This window comes from Eutrigla gurnardus (assembly GCF_963514095.1).
Source record: "Eutrigla gurnardus genome assembly, chromosome: 9".
In the NCBI taxonomy this organism is placed as follows: Eukaryota; Metazoa; Chordata; class Actinopteri; order Perciformes; family Triglidae; genus Eutrigla; species Eutrigla gurnardus.
Genome location: NC_139923.1, coordinates 27625736 through 27645453, shown reverse-complemented (window position 1 = coordinate 27645453; position 19718 = coordinate 27625736). Strand labels below are relative to the sequence as shown.

At 42.5% G+C, this 19718-nt stretch overlaps 1 protein-coding gene and 3 pseudogenes across 4 annotated transcripts; 3 read left to right on the top strand and 1 right to left on the bottom strand.

The window, feature by feature from the left end:
- The first annotated feature begins 771 nt into the window (after positions 1–771).
- Positions 772–1222, top strand: LOC311019194 (histone H2B pseudogene; annotated as a pseudogene). The gene has a single exon. The product of its transcript is annotated as a histone H2B pseudogene (transcript).
- A 3980-nt stretch (positions 1223–5202) lies between these two features.
- LOC311019196 (histone H4) lies at positions 5203–5535 on the top strand. The gene has a single exon (XM_084018450.1). It carries the CDS (start codon positions 5205–5207, stop codon positions 5514–5516), a length of 312 nt encoding a protein of 103 aa, XP_083874576.1. The 5' UTR covers positions 5203–5204; the 3' UTR covers positions 5517–5535.
- A 907-nt stretch (positions 5536–6442) lies between these two features.
- Positions 6443–7057, bottom strand: LOC311019180 (histone H1 pseudogene; annotated as a pseudogene). Its single transcript has one exon. The product of its transcript is annotated as a histone H1 pseudogene (transcript).
- A 6312-nt stretch (positions 7058–13369) lies between these two features.
- Positions 13370–15298, top strand: LOC311019190 (histone H2B pseudogene; annotated as a pseudogene). The gene has a single exon. The product of its transcript is annotated as a histone H2B pseudogene (transcript).
- The last annotated feature ends 4420 nt before the right edge of the window (positions 15299–19718 follow it).

Here is a 19718-nt window from a genome sequence, read left to right as displayed (position 1 = left end):
AAATGTTGCTCATCTGGATACTCTTTTTTTTCTTATCAGTAGTTCACTATTAACCTCTGGTGATGGGAGAAACCATGGGCGAACCGCACTAAGAACCAGTGAAGGACTAAATTTAAATGCTTTAATTAGATAAGATAGTCCTTTATTCGTCCCGCAGTGGGGAAATTTACAGCGTTACAGCAGCAAGACAGTAGAAAAATAAGGATAATAAATAATAAACATGCATTGACAAAAAAAGTACAATATAAAAAGATATTAACACTAAGACTTTGTAAAGAAAGTTAAATAAACTAGAATGTATAATGTACATAATAGACAATTTCCAGAATATATACAGGATGGACTAGATATTTACATGATAGACAGAGATGGAGAGCATGGGATGTTGTGTTTATAATGCACTTGTGTAAGATAACAGTTTATTGCACATGGGATGAGGAGCCTGGTTGTGTGTGGTCCACTGAGAGCAGTGCTTGTTATACATTCTGTGTTGTTCTGCTATACTATTCATATTCCAGCCAAACCCTTTTGATTCTATTTGATATTCCCACACTGTGGATTCATCTGAACCCGCGTGTTTTATAACTCAGTATCAGTAACTAGATCACGCTCTGGGCGGAGCGCTTTGTCGGGGGCGCGCGGGGGTCTGGGCGCGATTTGTCAGATCCAACCAATCCGGTGCGAGCAACAGCACAGTAACATTTGCATCAAGCGGATACAAAGAGAGTAGACTGTGCCTCGTCTCCTCACTCCGCTTCAGGAAAAGTCTCTACAGCCAAACATGCCGACAGAACCAACCGTCAAAGCGCCCAAGAAGGGCTCCAAGAAAGCCGTCTCCAAGACCGCCACTAAGACCGGCAAGAAGAGGAGAAAGTCCAGGAAGGAGAGCTACGCCATCTACGTGTACAAGGTGATGAAGCAGGTCCACCCCGACACCGGCATCTCCTCCAAGGCCATGGGCATCATGAACTCCTTCGTGAGCGACATCTTTGAACGCATCGCCGGTGAGGCCTCCCGTCTGGCTCACTACAACAAGCGCTCCACCATCACTTCCAGGGAGATCCAGACTGCCGTCCGCCTGCTGCTGCCCGGGGAGCTGGCTAAGCACGCCGTGTCTGAGGGCACCAAGGCCGTCACCAAGTACACCAGCTCCAAGTAAACGTACTGCTGTTGAACCAACAACCCAAAGGCTCTTTTAAGAGCCACACACTTCTTCTAAAGACGTTTCCTAATTCTTATATTCCACAGATTAGTATAGGGCAGCACATTAGTCTGCATCAGTTATTTTTGCATGGTGACTGTTTACTGAGCTTAAGTTCTGTTTACATGTGCAATTAAATTTCCTCTAACTAATAATGGTGTTTGCTCAACTCCATACTATGATTTAAAAAAATGATGCAGAAACGTTTTCCTCCTCGGACAGCTCCACAGTTGCCAATTTGAATGGTCGAAGAAGATCCAAGCACTCAGAAATTCAAATTCATAGTTGTTCAGAGGTGCTTGGTCTGTAGTCAGACAGGACAGGGAAGCAGCCACGGTCTCTCTTTCGTCATATAAACGTTGTAGCATGTCATATGTACTATTCCATCTTGTTTCAACATCTTGAATGAGTTTAAGGGCAGGCCTGCCCATACGTGTCTGCATCTCTGTTAAGGCGGGTCCACACCGGACCGAAAATCGGCGTCTTTGAGAGAGTCGGCGTCCGTGACATGAGTCTCCTTGGTGTGGTCGCTCGAATCGGCCCACGTCGGCGTTCATTTCAGCCGATTCAAATGTGTAATCCGCCATTCGAGTCGGCCATATTAAGTAGCCCGACTTCATTTACCGACGCGAGTCGGGCCGTCGGTGCGGTGTGGACCCGCGTTTAGCTTCTCCCTGGCCTTGCAACTGGAGCGGAAAAATCCAACAATTTTTTTGGCCTTCAGGCGAATCTCATTCAGTGGAGTTTCTTCCACTGCCTTCTTCACAATCAAGTTCAGAGTGTGGGCAAAACATGGTAAATGATAGAAGTTTTGGAGGTTCACACTCAGGACCATGTTTGCTGCATTGTCAGTCACCATGCAGTGTACCTTGGAGGTTAAACCCCACTCTTCCAGGAGCTCATGTTTGGCCTGCACAATGTGCTGTGCCGCGTGTGTGTCATGAAACCGGGCAACACCAAGTACATACGTAGCCATCTCATCTTGGGGTGTCATGTAATGGCAGGTTATTCCAAGATAGCTCTTGGTGTTGATGGAAGTCCACATATCAGCAGTGAGCCTCACAGCCTTCTGCACCTCAGCCTTGACCTTCTCCTTCGTGCTGGTGTACTTTTCAGTGACCATGTCAGTCAGCGCCTTCCGAGATGGGAGTACATAGTTGGGCTCAAGCTTATGCACAAAAGCCCTGAAGCCTTGGTCCTCCACAATGGTGAATGGCTGGAGATCCTTTACAACCATATCCACCAAAGCCCCATCCAAATCCACACTTCAGACTATTAGGCCGCGTTCAGACTGCCAGCAGAAATCCGATTTTTAGCCCATCCAGATTGGAACCGGATGACTCTTTTGAAGTCTGAACAGTCCCAAGTCACATGAAATCCGATTTTTGCGAAACGGATCGAAACCACCTCCGGGAGGTAGTTTCAGATCGCATTTGGACAGATGCGTCTCAGTCTGAACAGCTCCAAACACTCAGATCGGATTTGACTGTCCGTGAGGTCACTCTACGCGACGCCAGACCTGACCCAATGCGCCAAACCACCCGCCTGTTTCAAGTTGTGGAGCTACGTTACCGGTATGGAGCAGTCGGAAGAGGCCGAAAACATCAGTCCTTGGACAGAGGAAGAAACAAAATGCCTCCATCTTGTTTGTTGTTTTTCTCGTCGCTATTACATGCCGTCACACAATACACGCCTCCGCTCCGACGTCGTTGCTACAGCAACCAGTCAGATGGGTCACTTGATGTGGCCCAGTCTGAACAGAGCCAAATGCGATTTGGACACTTGCTAAAACAGTGTGGACAGTCAGCCCTAAAAATCGGATATGAGAAGGAATCAGATTTGAATCGGATTTGCCTGCAGTCTGAACGCGGCCTTAGACTGATCTCAAAATGCGTTCAGCATTGCAATTTTGGATGTATACAGTAACATTGTCACAGTGAATAAGTAGGAGAATGACCAGGTTTCCATAGTCTCAGGAAATCCCACTACAATTAAAAGTGGAAAACAAATATTAAAGCATACCTCTACTCAATGGTCTAGCATCAGTGGCAGCAGCAGCAGGCCTGGGGAGATCACTGTGACCCTCTGGGGTTAGAACTCCAGGATGAGTGCATCTCAGGTGGCGCATCATTGAGGATATATATCTAACAATATAGACAGCTGGTATCGGCTCCAGCCCCCCCGTGACCCTAAATACAGGATAAGCGGTAGAAAATGGATGGATGGATGGATCTAACAATATATACTCACTAAGTCACTCTCACAAAATCTCTAATTCTCTCTCTCAAACTATCTATCAAACTCACTCTCAAACTATGTCTCAAACTCCTAACACGAAAACCCTCAAAGAACTTTGTTTCTTCATGGTTTTTAAGCATTTTGAGCTTGTTAATTGAACCAATTTACTAATTGTACTGCAAACCATGGCACCTGTCGAAACTCAGCGATAGCTGTTTTGAAACATAGAGGCGTTCCATCAATCACTGAACTACCGTCACGTGACCGCAGCAGCGTACATGACTCGGTAAATAATTGATCTTCGAAGCTGAAGGTTGGTATTTGGTGTATCAGAGCAATGTTGAAATACTTTTTTTTTTTCAATGTTTTAGACATTTTGGCGATGGTCGACACGAGCATGTATTCTGAATGTTACAAGGTTTATGTTGAGCTAATGCTAGCAAGCCTTGTAGCTTCCTCGCCAGCTTGCTACCAGTCATGCTAGGCTAATGCTCCTGTACTGCTGACGCACTAACTTTTTCAAACATAATATTCCCACTATATGATCACATGGTATGGTATGAATGTTGCGTTGATGGCAAAGAATGAAACTTATAAGCCGGAGACCTGAACGCTTGCATTGTGTGCTGCTGCTTTTTATACCATATTAAAGAGTAAACCAGAGTGAGAACCTGTGTAGCGCTGACGTTCTCCTTACACCACACACGGACACAGTCTGTAACACTATGATGACAAATAAATGATATATAATTATAATGCGATAAACAATTAAGTAATCTATCCATCTAATATAAATCAGAGTTCAGAGTTGCTTCTTGGGCAATAAATATACTCCCCGGAATCGAACCCCGCGCGGGCGCGGGGGCCGTGTATACTAGTCCTTAACTCTCTTAACTTTCCCTATTCATTCTCTATGGTAGTCCTTAACACTACCGATGTAATATACTTTTGGCCACAAGCGGGATTGTGGGGACGCTGTTTTACCCTTTTCATACAAGTAAGGAAATTTGAGCTTTCTCACATTTGACAGCAGTAAAGATGCCCTAAATGTCATTCTTTTAGCCTGAAATTTGATTACTTTTGTCAAATATGACCTGTGTCTACTTAAATGGATTTTAGATCGACTAGTGTGGGTCAAATCAAGTAAAATGTTGGTTTTAGGTCATTTTGAAACTGTAAAACTGTATAAGCCATGTCTGTGTATATTTTTTTAGGGGACAGTGGTGACAATGAATTTAAGAATTTGCCCAGGTTCCCACAAAGACGCAGAGTGGAGGAAGGTGGCAGAAGAGAGGGCAACGAGGACGTCAGCGGTGCAGCTGCCAACAGATCATCTGTGCAGGCTCTGTCCCCAGCCTCTGAAGCAGGACCCCCAGAGCCCTCATTATATATATATATATATATATATATATATATATATATATATATATATATATATAAATATGCATTTGTGTTGTTTGGTGTTACGTAGTATAAGAGTGGATTTACGTCCGATGACCCCAACTATCATGTTTGGCAGCATATTGTGTTCCAAAATTACAAATGATCATGTTCGTCTAAGTGCTGTGCCGTCGTCCACCGGCACCGACGGGGGCAGAATCCTGGGGGTTTGGAGTGGTGGGAGGTCCTCCATCTCTCCAAGAACGTCATTGGTGGCGACAGTATGCGGTAATACACTGTTTTCCACCACGTCCTCAGGCAGGAGTTATAAAGCGAGGAGCCTGGCTGTGGACAATATTCAGTTGATTTACATTGACTAGTGAAAATGAGTGGAAGAGGCAAAGGCGGTAAGGGACTCGGTAAAGGAGGCGCCAAGCGTCACCGTAAAGTCCTCCGTGATAACATCCAGGGAATCACCAAGCCCGCTATCCGCCGTCTGGCTCGCCGTGGCGGAGTGAAGCGTATCTCCGGTCTGATCTACGAGGAGACCCGCGGCGTGTTGAAGGTCTTCCTGGAGAACGTCATCCGTGACGCCGTCACCTACACCGAGCACGCCAAGAGGAAGACCGTCACCGCCATGGATGTGGTCTACGCTCTGAAGAGGCAGGGACGCACCCTGTACGGCTTCGGTGGATAAACACGACCCGCTACTTAAACACGACCAAAGGCCCTTTTAAGGGCCAAACACTCCACTTAAAGAGCTCATTTCCTTTTTGTATATCTGTTTTTGTAGACATTATTATAATTGGCCTGTTAATGGATTCTGATTTGGGTGTGAATCTCCACAGCCACTTGATTAATGTTTGGGAAGTTGGTCATTTTATTTATTTTAGCAGATCGATTTAGTTTAATGGTTGGACTCGTTACACTAACTCTCTCTTCCATTGAGACAAGTTAACACTAGTTAACACTAACACATTAGTTTCGAATCAATTAACTTAATCAAGGCGTTTGCCCGTTTTAAATGGCTTTAAGATTCCTTTAAAGTTTTCCATCTCATTTCTTTTACTTTTGTATTACATGTATGTGGTGTGGTTTGAAGCTGATCCTGAAGTAACAAAATCACGAAGTAAATCTCAATGCATTACAGCACTGTGCCTAAATGTGTAACCCAATCGTGGCTGATACACAATCAATGTGTTCACTAAGGAGAAACAGTAACGATAAGTATGCACGAACACCGTTAAATAGTAAACAGGATGCTCATGATATATAATGTTAATGTAAAATAATATAAACTTGTTTAGACACTAGTACGCAGAATAATAACTAATGAAATGGAAGTTCGTTGGAAATAAATAGGATATAGTTGTTTATGGACAGTTTCTCCAAAAACAGCCTTTAAAGCTTGATTTATATAAATAACCCCTGTGGCTGTAGCCGAGACATTATATACTAGTATATTATATATGGGTGTATTTGGAAATATATTCCTACATTCTAAGGTAGGATGTCTTAATGCTATGTAATGACAATATAATAACAGGAAAACGCTCTTTATGGACGGTGTGGTGGCTCTTAAAAGAGCCTTTTTGTCGGAGCGTTGGTCAGACTGAGAACAGCTTACTTCTTCTTGGGTGCTGCTTTCTTCGCTTTGGGCTTGGCAACCCTCTTAGCGGGGGACTTCTTGGCAGCAGCGGCCTTTTTCACCACCTTCTTGGGGCTCTTGGTAGCTTTCTTGGGGCTCTTAGTGGCCTTCTTGGGGCTCTTGGCGGCGGGTTTCTTGGCAGCTACGGGCTTCTTCGCCTTCTTCGGGGATTTCTTAGCGACTGCCGGCTTCTTCGCTGCCGCCGCCTTGGGCTTCTTGGCCGCTGCGGGTTTCTTGGCAGCGGCCTTCTTGGGTTTTACAACGGCTTTCTTCTCCGGCTTCTCGGCGACCTTCTTGTTCATCTTGAAGGAGCCGGAGGCGCCGGTCCCCTTGGTCTGGACCAGAGTCTCCTTAGCGACCAGAGCCTTGATGGCGGTCTTGACGCGGGAGTTGTTCTTCTCCACATCGTAGCCTCCGGCAGCCAGAGCCTTCTTCACGGCGGCCAGAGACACGCCGCTCCGCTCCTTGGACGCGGCCACAGCTTTGACGATGAGGTCGGCGACGCCGGGACCAGCCGGCCTCGGCTTGGTCACCTTCTTCTTGGCGGCTTTTGCCGGCGCGACGGCTGGAGCTGGAGCTTCTTCTGCCATTTTCTATTAGAGTTGTTTTTCTACTAACGAGAACGAGAGTCTGACCGGAACGTTGGATTCTCCGGGGCTGGGGGCTGGACTTAAACACACCATGAGAACCGTGGAGACTCAACCCGGCCCGTGGCTGCTCTGTACGGTCTGAAAGTCGGCTCACTTGTGTTTCTCTTCACCGATAAAAGAGTGAAAACTAAACGTGGGAGAAGAGCTGAAGGCTGACAGTGAAGGGAGCCGATAGCAGACTTGTGTCTCTTCATATTAAAGTCATGTAGAGATCTGATGCTCTCTGCTTTTAGTTTGGGGAGCCTCCAAACCTCACCTACTCACCGCCATGAGCAGCACTCTTCACTGACTTTTCCCACTTCTTTCTCTCCTAAAATGATTTAAAATCAACCTGAGCTCCATCAAAACCTGTTTCCCAGCTGGTCCACATGTTTGTTCAGGGACTCGATGTAAAAACATCCATCTAACGTTGATTATTTTGTCATAAAGTGAAGTTATTCTGGGAGCAGCAAACACACTGATGCTGGTCGAGGCTTCTGGTGCAGTTTACTCAGACTTCCTATCAGAGCTGTTCATTGTGACTGTGAACATGTCCTCTCCTGATCAAAACCTTAAATATAAAGTTCATCATTCTACTGTTAATGGTTTAAAAAAAACACTGACTAATAAACATCACTTGTCTGAGAAAACAGCAGTGGCTTTGAATGCAGTATCACTGGTTCATAGAAACACACGTCGGTGCAGAATTCAAGGATTGGTTGTCATTATGAAAGAGGGATGCAGCTGTAGTCCACTTATGATACACAAGAAAAACTAGACACGTTTATTGAACAATAGCAATTATGTCAAAATGTCAAACAGCAGCTATTTTATATATTATTTAAGTATTTTATGTATTATTATGTATGATTATAAATCACTGAAAACTTTTATGTTCACCATAGCCTTCTGCTAAATCTTTTAACGTTTGCATTGTTTTTTGTTATTGCAGATATGTCTTCATTCTCCTTGTCTTTCTGTAATGCATTTTAATTTTGCCTTCATTTTCTTTTTAATTCTTAAATGTTTTCACTTTATTGTATGACATGTTATGATGTGAAGCACTCTGAGTCTGCCTTGTGTATGAAAGGTGCTATACGAATAAAGTTTTCTTGCCTTGCCTATTATGCAGATATTCAAAGTCTGGACTTCCTTCAAAAATCTGAGCATCACAAAGATGTTTGTTTTTACTGAATAAATCAGGCCTTTTGTTGTTATAGAAACACAAAGGATTCAATTCCACATTATGTACTTTTCAATGGACACTTTGAAATGAAAACCTGTTGAGTCTACACTCTTCACTGTGTGGAATATCCCACATATTCATCTTATATTTTCACAGCAACTTCATTAACGCATCATCGAATTGTTTGAGTATTTTTGCTCAGAATCAGTGGAGGGAAGATTCTGATATCAAACTCAGATATCCAATGTCTAAGTCTGAATAATTCAGATCCAAATCTTACCCCATCATTCCTTCCAGTGATTATTTCCCAGAATAATAATGGGTTACCACTAGGCTAGCTTCTTAAAAATGAATAAATATAAATGAGCAAGTCTTTTGAACGGCTCTTTGAAAATAACGGCTCCTCAAGACCCGGCTCCCTTCAAATAGCCATAAATCCCATCTCTAATGTTTATTCTTTCACTACAGAAAATATATACTTGAAATAGAATGACTATTAAGTTTCATGAGAGGAATGAGTTCTTTATGAGAAAGTTTTTGGCTCTTAAAAGAGCCGTTTGGGGTTCTGGTTCCAGCAGTCAGCAGGTCTCCAGGTGTCTGTGGACACGACCGACCGGGAACTGGAGCCCAGCGCGGGAGATCACATTCCTATGCTGAATACACTAATTTTGCTATCTTGATAACTTAATACAATATACATGTTTTAATGTATCTAAATTACATAATAGAAACCCATTCATGTAGCTCAATTTGTTCTATTAGTGACATAATCTGTGACATTAAAATAAAAAAGCTGCATAGATCCCAGCATCAGCATGGATTCAGCACCATGGACAGAGACGTTCATGAAGAATAAAATATGTTGAGTAAATAAGGTGGATATTATATACACACATATATGTATAAACACACATTGCTATTACATGCTGGACTGTCTCAGGGGATCCCGCTCTGCACCTGGTCTCTTGTCTGGCGTGGTAGACCAGGGTCAAGTTAGAGAAAGGGATATTCTGTCTGTCCAGTAGGTGACAGCAGAGCACTTTCTAACAGACTGGTATAGAGCCGTTTTAACCCAGAGTTGTTGAGACAATTCAGTCTGGACCAAAGTGGAGGCCATGTTGATAAAAGAATTAAAAGACCTTTAGAGTGACCTTTTCTTGTGACCAGCAGTGGGCCTCATCAACAAGATTCGGGACCCCCACTGACAGACTCTAACCCCCCACCCAGTAACTACATGTTACACTAACACACATCCTGGACTATTATCCCTGATCATTGCACATATCATCATCTCTTTATATATTGTATATATACTGTGAACTTGCACATCCAGTTTTGTTATTTTTTGCACTCCCTGCACAAACTGCATTGCCTCAAAACAGTTATATTATACATACTTGTTTATGTTATATGTTATAGTGTCTCTTATATATTTTTTAGTGTAAATTTCTATTCCAGTGCTTTTTCTCTTTTTTATTTATTACATGTTTATTGTATGCACCAAACACAACCAAGACAAATTCCTTGCAAGTGAAAACTTACTTTGGCAATAAACCTGATTCTCATTCTGATTCTGATTAATAACGCTGTCTAATCGGCATGTTGATATGCCAAACGGATAGATTGGACACATTTAAACTCATTTGTGAACAAGATGGGAGAGAAAGCGGCCTTTTGTGTCTTCGTAGAAAAAGTCTGAGATCTTTGATATCAGTTTATGAAAATTTGGAGCAAAAACATTTTTGTGTTCATATTTTTGTTCAGCATAAGAAGCTATTTCAGACAACATAACAGATGAATGCCAAAGCTGTTCCTTTGATTTTAACCAGTCAATAAGCATCTGTAGCTTTATAGCTACTTATTTTTGTTATGCTGATTACATATTTCCACATCCAACTCATGTAGAGACTTCTAGTTTGGGATGCTGTAGGCACTGTGGTTGGTGTTTGGTTCAGGATTTACAAGTTAATGATAGGTGTAATTGTAATCGTTCCAAAGTTTGCACAATTTTTTTCATGTATCTGAAGGGCAGGTGGTTTCCAGAATGATGACTGGAAAATAGTTACAGGTCACATTATGTGGCAATTGCGATATTTGCTCTATGAAAAGAAGAACTAGCGTGGTCCGAGACTTCCAGTCAGTGCCTGCATCTTCTATCTGTTCAGTGAACACTACACATGCAAACAAACCCGACCGACCTCCACCGTCGACTTCCACCCGTCAACACACACAGCAACAAGAGCCCAATGTTCCAGAGGGGATGTAACACTCACTTTAAACTCTGAAACTCAGTCACACATGATTGATGGCACAGACGACTGTAGGCCAAACCAGGACAACATTTCCCATTTCAGAAGATTGTCCCAGTTTGTTTATGTTTTGGTTTTGTATGTTTTATACGATTTGTTTTCAAGAAGGTAACAAGTGTCCCAGCGGATTGAAGGTTGAAAACTTTGAGTCAGTTGGTAACGTGACGTGTATAGGAGTGTATTGGAGAGGTGATTGAGAAGGTTTTAACGATTATGATTGCTTTTTATGTAAGCGATTTATAAAGATGATCATGTGATACTTGCCTAAAATAGCTTACCTATAATTCAGAATAATGACTTTGATTGAGATAATTGTTTTTTTCCTTTCCTTTAGTTTGTGGTAGATTTGATCTTGTGTAGGCTACTCTGAATATAATTATTAGGTATTTTGATTAATTGTGTTTGATTATTAGATATTTTGATGATTTTTTGATGGTGTGAATCAGATGTAATTGCGTTGTGAAAAAAACCCAAATAATTATTAATCACTTTTTCTACAAATTAATGAAATGGCAATATTTTCAACTTCTCTTGAGGATTTCTTTTTTGATTCCACACTGGCCTTTAGTGGCCTTTAAGGAGGGATTGTTTGGATTCTTCCATTTTTTACTTTACCACCAAGAGCCCTCTTCCATTTTATTATTGTACAATGGGGAGCTTTGCTCCATTATATCTACATTAATGTTCTATTTACTTTAACACTGTTGATTATGTGAGCCATACCGTTACACTGACTCCTGCCTAGCACTGCTAGTTCACTTGACCATAGATTACCATACACATGAACACCTGCACGGTGGTGTAGTGGGTAGCACTCTCGCCTCACAGCAAGAGCTCTGTGTTTGATTCCCGGGTTCCTTCTGTGTGGAGTTTGCATGTTCTCCCTGTGTGAACGTGGGTTCTCTCCGGGTTCACCGGCTTCGTCCCACAGTCCAAAGACATGCAAGACGAATTAAAGGCCACGATTCATACAGCTGTCATTTTAACGTTTATTTCTCTCTCTGCTCCCTAGCAGACACAGTGAAAACTATAAAATAAAACAAGACGCACAAATAACATTTAAACATATGTCCAGCCGTTTCAAAGTCTCTTAATAAAGTGTCAATTTTCAGACAGGCCTATACACGTGATTATCTTAAATCTTCAAAATATACAGTACAAGTGCACACGAAATATCTCACACAAATATGGAATCAAATTAAATTACAATGAATATAATATTACCGTGTGCACCTCTCGAACCGTGCAGAATAATTAAAGTTTGTGGCTGTGCGTTCCTTCTCTGTCGCCATGATGGGTCTCTCTGCCGCCATGCTTAGCTTACATCCCATAATGCAAAAACACATATGACCCCTCAAACTCTTGAATCGGCATTATTTACACAGTTTACACCAACAGTCTGGATTTCAAAATCAAGTTATCCTTTTGCATACTTACAACATATTAATAAAATATAACCAGAAAAATGTCTCTCAGACGGTTACAAAGGGGATAGGTTAATTGATGACTCTAAATGTCCCGTAGGTGTGAATGTGAGAGTGAATGTTTGTCTGTCTCTACATGTCGGCCCTGTGATAGACTGGTTACCTGTCCAGGTGAACCCTGCCTTCGCCCAATGACAGCTAGGATCGACCGCCGTCCGCCTGCTGCTGCCCGGGGAGCTGGCTAAGCACGCCGTGTCTGAGGGCACCAAGGCCGTCACTAAGTACACCAGCTCCAAGTAAACGTACTGCTGTTGAAACGACAACCCAAAGGCTCTTTTAAGAGCCACACACTTCATCTAAAGACGTTTTCCTGTTGCCATGACAACGTAACTCAACTCTGCATAATTGTCCATTTCTTCACATCTACTGAAAAGCAAAGAAATTGAGCTGATTGTCACTATCCCAAGGAGAAAAAGACCATGGTATCAACTTCCTTATTATGTTTATTATAATAATTATAAAAAAACATTAATCAAGTGCTGCCAACGACACAACACAATCCCTGTTAAAATAACATTTCACTATTTCCCAACCAGATTCAAATGAAGACTGTTTTACTTTCATAGTTCCATACACCATAGACTGGTCTCTTCTGTAGTCATTTGTCCACCCTTTTTTTTTTTTTTTTTTACTCTTTTGGTATTTATTCTCCTATACTACATTTGTTTAAATAAACTTAAAGTAACCACATCATTCAGGGAAAATCTGATTTCAAAAGGAGTAAATATTCACTTTGACCATAAATCTAAACTCGCTTACTGGATTATGTGAAATTATGTTTTTAGCAATATTTACAAATTGTTGAATATATCATTTTTATTTTTTCATTGGATAACTGCTGTTGGATGTGATGATCATACAGCATATGTATATAATTAATTTGTAATACTTATAAAGAGAAATTGGTATTTAGCATATATACACATGTGAGTAAAGCACAACTTAAAAGTGGATAATTGTAGACATAGTCATTAAATTCTAAGTAAAAGGGTTTCAGCTCGTATATCAAGCTACTGAGTTTTCAAATTGTTGTATTTTACCCAGCAGGTAAAGACGCTTTTACTTAATCATCTAAGTACTTCCACAAATCCTCAACTTCCAGGTTGTGAAGGGCTGCTGGTCGACTTTTCTTCCGGTTCTTGTAACACAATGGTCACTTTTTGGGCGGGCAGAGGCGCTCAGAGGCCAACCAATCGCGTGAGAGCAACAGCACAGTGATATTTGCATCAAGCGGAAAGAAAAGGAGGAGACTGTGCCTCGTCTCTTCACTCCGCTTCAGGAAAAGTCTCTACAGCCAAACATGCCGACAGAACCAACCGTGAAAGCGCCCAAGAAGGGCTCCAAGAAAGCCGTCTCCAAGACCGCCACTAAGACCGGCAAGAAGAGGAGAAAGTCCAGGAAGGAGAGCTACGCCATCTACGTGTACAAGGTGATGAAGCAGGTCCACCCCGACACCGGCATCTCCTCCAAGGCCATGGGCATCATGAACTCCTTCGTGAGCGACATCTTTGAACGCATCGCCGGTGAGGCCTCCCGTCTGGCTCACTACAACAAGCGCTCCACCATCACTTCCAGGGAGATCCAGACCGCCGTCCGCCTGCTGCTGCCCGGGGAGCTGGCTAAGCACGCCGTGTCTGAGGGCACCAAGGCCGTCACCAAGTACACCAGCTCCAAGTAAACGTACTGCTGTTGAACCAACAACCCAAAGGCTCTTTTAAGAGCCACCCACTTCTTCTAAAGACGTTTCCTAATTACATATTTCATAGACCTTAAAAGTTGAGCCACCTAATACATTAAGTACATTAATGGTAACGTTTTATGTTGAGCTAATGCTAGCTAGCTTTGTAGCTTCTTCGCTAGCTTGTTACCGGTCATGCTGAGCTAATGCTACTGTATTGCTGACGCACTAACTCGCTTTGTGTCCGCCGTAATCCTTATTTTTCTTATTTCGGTAAGTCATTTCTGCTCTCTGAGCAGTTGTACAGAAAGTCACTGTCATTGTCTGCTTTTTATACCAGTTGGGCTTTATTAATTGTGTTTACATATTGTCTTGTTCTGTCTTGTGGAACATAAGTTGAGCCAACACACGACGTGCTGCTAACTATATTTTTATTCACCACTTCGGGAACATACAGCAGTCTGCATCTCTGTCTGCAGTAGAACTAGGAAGTAAAGAAAAACACACGTCACCTGTACCAATCACATTCATGTATACTTCAGGGACCGGTCGGAAATCGTATTCTCTGAGAATATTACATATCGTTAGCCTAATAGCATAATTGCCTAAGTCATTTTTTGGCCAAATTGAGATATCTGCCTAACCTTCCTCTCCTACCACTGCTGCATCACCTTGCCTTATTGGCTATGTCCTCAACCTATCAGAACACTTTTTAGAGTCCAAAATCACTATCTGCCCAAGTCATCTTTTTGACTTAGGCATGTTTGCCGGTATAAACAAACATGGCTGATCGCATAAGAAAGTTTAACAGAAGTGAAGCATTAGATCTTCTCTTCAATTCATTTGGTAAGCTGGTTTATTCCTTCAACTTTCTAGACAGTAAAAGCCTCCAGCGACTCAGCCTCCCCGATGAATCATTCCAGTGGGTCCCACTCTTTCCTGCCCAACTGCCAATTACTCTCAGGAAATTCAATGACTTGCAGGCAATGAAACCAGTACTACCAAGAGTGGCCCACCAGTACTATGATGACCTCCCTCATCATTAGACAGCTGAAAAGGAGTTCAAGGCAAGGTTAAAACAACTTAGGTGAGTGTAAAAAAAACCTAGTTGAGGTTAAAACAACTTAGTTAAGGTTAAAAGAACTTAGTTAAGGTTAAAAGAACTGAGGTAAGGTTAAAAGAACTTAGTTAAGGTTAAAAGAACTTAGTTAAGGTGAAAACAACTTAGGTAAGGTTAAAACAACTTAGTTAAGGTGAAAACAACTTAGGTAAGGTTAAAACAACTTAGGCAAGGTTAAACTTTAAAACAACTTTGTTAAGATTATACTTTAAAACACCTTAGATAAGGTTAGACTTGGTTATGTTATCATTATATACATATACTGTAAGAGAAAAAAATGCCTAAGTCATGACATATTCTGCCTAAGTCACTTTTATTTGTTATGGAGTTGATGTTGTGTCTTTTTTTTTTTTTCAAACTTGTTCACAGGTCTGGTTGAACTTGCTGTTACATTATCAATAAAAAATACCAATCTGCTTGCTAGAAATTGTGTTTTTTCTCTTTTTCCGAAAACGTTCAAATATGACTTAGGCAATTATGCTATTAGGCTAACGATATGTTGTTGCATGAAACCTCCGAAGCCTAGCTTTGTAAATTACAATGCGTTATGTTGCCTTTCATGGACTAATAGCATTCCATATCTCATTCATAGTGAAGGGTTTATTATTAATAAAATGCTATTTCTATTCAGAAATGGTTTAATGTTCATAAATTAATGCTTATTTCATGCTGGTTTTGAATCATTATTTTAAATGTAAAATAAAATAGCTCTCATCTAGGAAGTCAAACATAATATTCCCACTATACGATCACGTGTTATGGTATGAATGTTGCATTAATGGCAAAGAATGAAAGCCGGAGACCCGAACGCTTGCATTGTGTGCTGCTGCTTTTTATACCATATTAAAGAGTAAACCAGAGTGAGAACCTGTGTAGCGCTGACGTTCTCCTTACACCACACACGGACACAGTCTGTAACACTATGATGACAACATATATAATTATAATGCGATAAACAATTAAGTAATCTATCCATCTAATATAAATCAGAGTTCAGAGTTGCTTCTTGGGCAATAAATATACCACCCGTCGGGGAATCGAACGCCGGTCTTCCGCGTGACAGGCGGAGATTCTGTCCACTATACTAACGAGGAAGTGCGACACTAGTCGTTATCATCATCGTTATAACGGATGTATTACGCTGTTGTTACGGTATTTGTGTTGTTTGGTGTTACGTAGTTTAAGAGTGGGTTAATGTCCGATGACCCCAACTATCATGTTTGGCAGCATATTGTGTTCCAAAATTACAAATTATCATGTTCGTCTAAGTGCTGTGCCGTCGTCCACCGGCACCGACGGGGGCAGAATCCTGGGGGTTTGGAGTGGTGGGAGGTCCTCCATCTCTCCAAGAACGTCATTGGTGGCGACGTAACGAGTATGCGGTAATGCACTGTTTTCCACCACGTCCTCAGACAGGAGTTATACAGCGAGGAGCCTGGCTGTGGACGATACATTCGTTCATTCATTAAGGTACTCAGCCACCCACATTCTGGGTCATTCGGCACATCAGCCACTCTACTCGCGGAGCGAGACCACGGACGTCCACCACGAGCAGTGACGGCACCCAGCGCGACGCCGAGCACTCCAAAACCACCGGAGCCTCTGAGCTTGCGGAGCTTCTCCACCTTTCCGCCACGGACACGGTAACCACCAGTGAGGTACACACAAATGTGGGGTCCAAGGCACTTTTTTTATTGTTGTTAAAAGCACACTGGTCTGCACTAAGCACAACATACAACCACATCACTTATCAACCACTTAACACCTCACCTACTTAAAGCTGCGCACCCACCCCCACACCACATACTCTGGTCCCCTGATAAAAATGGCTACAGCAAAACCTCCAAATACACTGGAGAGAAAACAAATCTGGGCAACAGCTTTTGGAGCAAATGATAAACCTTTAAAGAAAAAAGCCCCCAGCCACAAAACACAGAAATCAGCAACGGAGAAAAGGAATCCTGCTCCCTCAAGTGACCCAGCAGTACGCAGCTTCATCACAAACACTCTGCAACAATTACAAACTATGGACCCCATTGCATCACCAGAATCCAGACTGGCCATTGAAGAAAAAGAAAACACACTGAAATTAACCAAACCCCCCAGAGCTGATAAACAAGTAACCATGGCAACCATCTCAAGCCCATCCACCTCTGCTGAGACACCAGCTCCTCCAACTACAGAGAAAATCGACCATCTCATAATCAAGAACATCTTTGCCCAAATCAACCACCTCTACTATGAACTCAGCAAATTCACCCAGTCCACCTCGCTCAACAGCGCCATCACACAGATGAAATCCACCCTTGCTATAATGGAACAGATCTTACTGGATGGACAGGACCCACTCACCCCCCTCCCACCACTTTCTGCCAGCTTCTCGGACGTTGTCAACGCAAATATACATAAATATCAAACATTCAATACAGGCACCAGAAAAAGAGCAAGAATAGAGTCTGCAGAAAACCATCACCTTACACCGGTTGTAATAGAAAACTACAAAACCCCAGACATCTCCTTTACAACCAACTTATCCATTAGCAAAGAAATACAAAAACACAAGCCACAAATCCAACTTCAAAAACTGGTCCACATGCGAAATGGCAATCTCCTCATCTTCCCTAAGGATATCCCCTCCCTGAACAGTCTTCTGTCACCATGGCCTGAAGGAGCCTTCAACGGCGCACACTTCACCTGCAGACTAGCACGCAAACAAGGCACTAAAACATCTGACACCCTTGTAAAACTACTGGTCATCAAAGGCATCAACACCAACATCACAGAAGCACAAGTGAAAGAAGAACTGGAAAAACAAGGCATCCAAATCACCAGACTACACAGAATCATAAGTAGAAATACTCAGCAGCCAACCACTTTCCTCAAAATCCACCTCACCAACCCAGACCAAGCTGCCGGCCTTCTACACGAAGGATTCTACATGGACCTATTTCAGTATCGAGTGGAGAAGGCACGGCCCCCACCCACCATCAAACAATGTTTCAAATGTCAACAGTTCAATCACATATCCATCAACTGCAATAACCCGGTTGTCTGCCTGAGATGCGGAGAAAATCACCACCACAAAACCTGCACCAAGGAAAAACATGAAGCCAAGTGTGCTAACTGTGCAGGCGAACATTCTGCCGCCTCCAAGGCCTGCCCAATCTATCTGTCAAACATGACTCCACTTGCCAATAAGCCACCACCCCCTGGAAAACCAACCAACCCCTCCAGCCTGCACCCCAGAGACAGCACTCATCTTGTTCATCTCCGAGATGACCTGAAAAAACTGGCCATGGACGACACTAAAATTGAAGAAGTCATCAAAAGCATCAGGAAACACACAAACTACAGTTCATGAACAAAACCCTCCCACCAAGAACACCACACCGGTTTTTCCACCATAATTCTCATCATGACACTCTGCACCTTTTTACATCTAAACATCAGGGGAATGAGAGGAAATAAAGAAGAACTAATCCAACTGCTAAATGACAAAAACATCTCTGTAGCTTCCATAAACGAAACACTTTTATCAACCAAATCACGGATCAATATTCCCGGATACTTTATCATCAGAAAAGAGCGACAGACAGGACATGGAGGAGGAGTAGCCATCTTAATCAAGAAAAACATTGAATACAGTGAAATGGATTTTGGTCTCACATCAGAAGAACTCAACGGAAACGAATATGTTGCAATAAAAATGAAAACCCACTTAAATCACTCCATCACAGTCATCAGCATCTATTGTCCCCCGGGAATAAAACCCTCTGCAAACCTGTTACAAGCTGTATCCACCTCCGGCCACACCCTCATCATGGGAGACTTCAATGCCAAACACGTTGATTTCTACTGTAATAAAACAAACACAAGTGGCAGAATACTCAAACAGATCCTCACTGACACCAACTTAACAATCATCAATACAAATGAACCCACTTACATATCTCCATCAACTGGCAACTCGGATATCCTGGACCTCATTATATGCTCCCCGGACCTGGCTTCCAAACTCCATGAGTTCTCCACCACCAGCCACCTCTCCAGCGACCACCTACCTGTCCTCACCACATTCTCTTTTCAGCTACAAGCCTCCAACAAGAACAAACACAACTACAAAACAGCAGACTGGGAAAAATACAGATCAAACATTGAAGACAAACTGAAGAACATCACTCTCATCACCACCCCTCAACACCTGGACCAACAAGCATCACTTCTAAGTCAAATTCTCACCCAAGCCAGAGAGGAAACTATATCCCTACAATCTGCAAAACCACCGAAACAGACATTACCTGCTCACCTCCTCCAACTCATCAGGCACAAAAGGAAGTTGCGACGAGATTTCATCAGGTTCAGGTCACCCCACATCAAAACTGAACTAAATAGACTGCAAAGCACTATCAAAACACAACTCACCCTCCACCGACAGAGAACATGGAACACATTCTACAGAAAACTCGACCAAGACACAAACCCCCGGACATTCTGGCAAAAAATAAAGAACCTAAACGGAGACCCAGAGACCAATAACACACCACCACTCAAATCATCAGGAACAATAATCAATAACAACACCGAAAAGGCCACACTCTTCCGAAAACACCTGGAAAACATTCACTCTTGTCCAACAGACCCCCATTTTGACAATGAGTGGAAAGATCTGGTTGATAATGAAATAGCAAAACACAACATAAAACAGACAAACACTGCCAACTTCACTACAGAGCACCAACCCCTCATAAAACCAGTCACCATGCCGGAAATACAACTGCACCTAAAGAAAATGAAAAACAAAGCACCAGGAGAAGATAATGTCGACACCACACTAATAAAACAAGC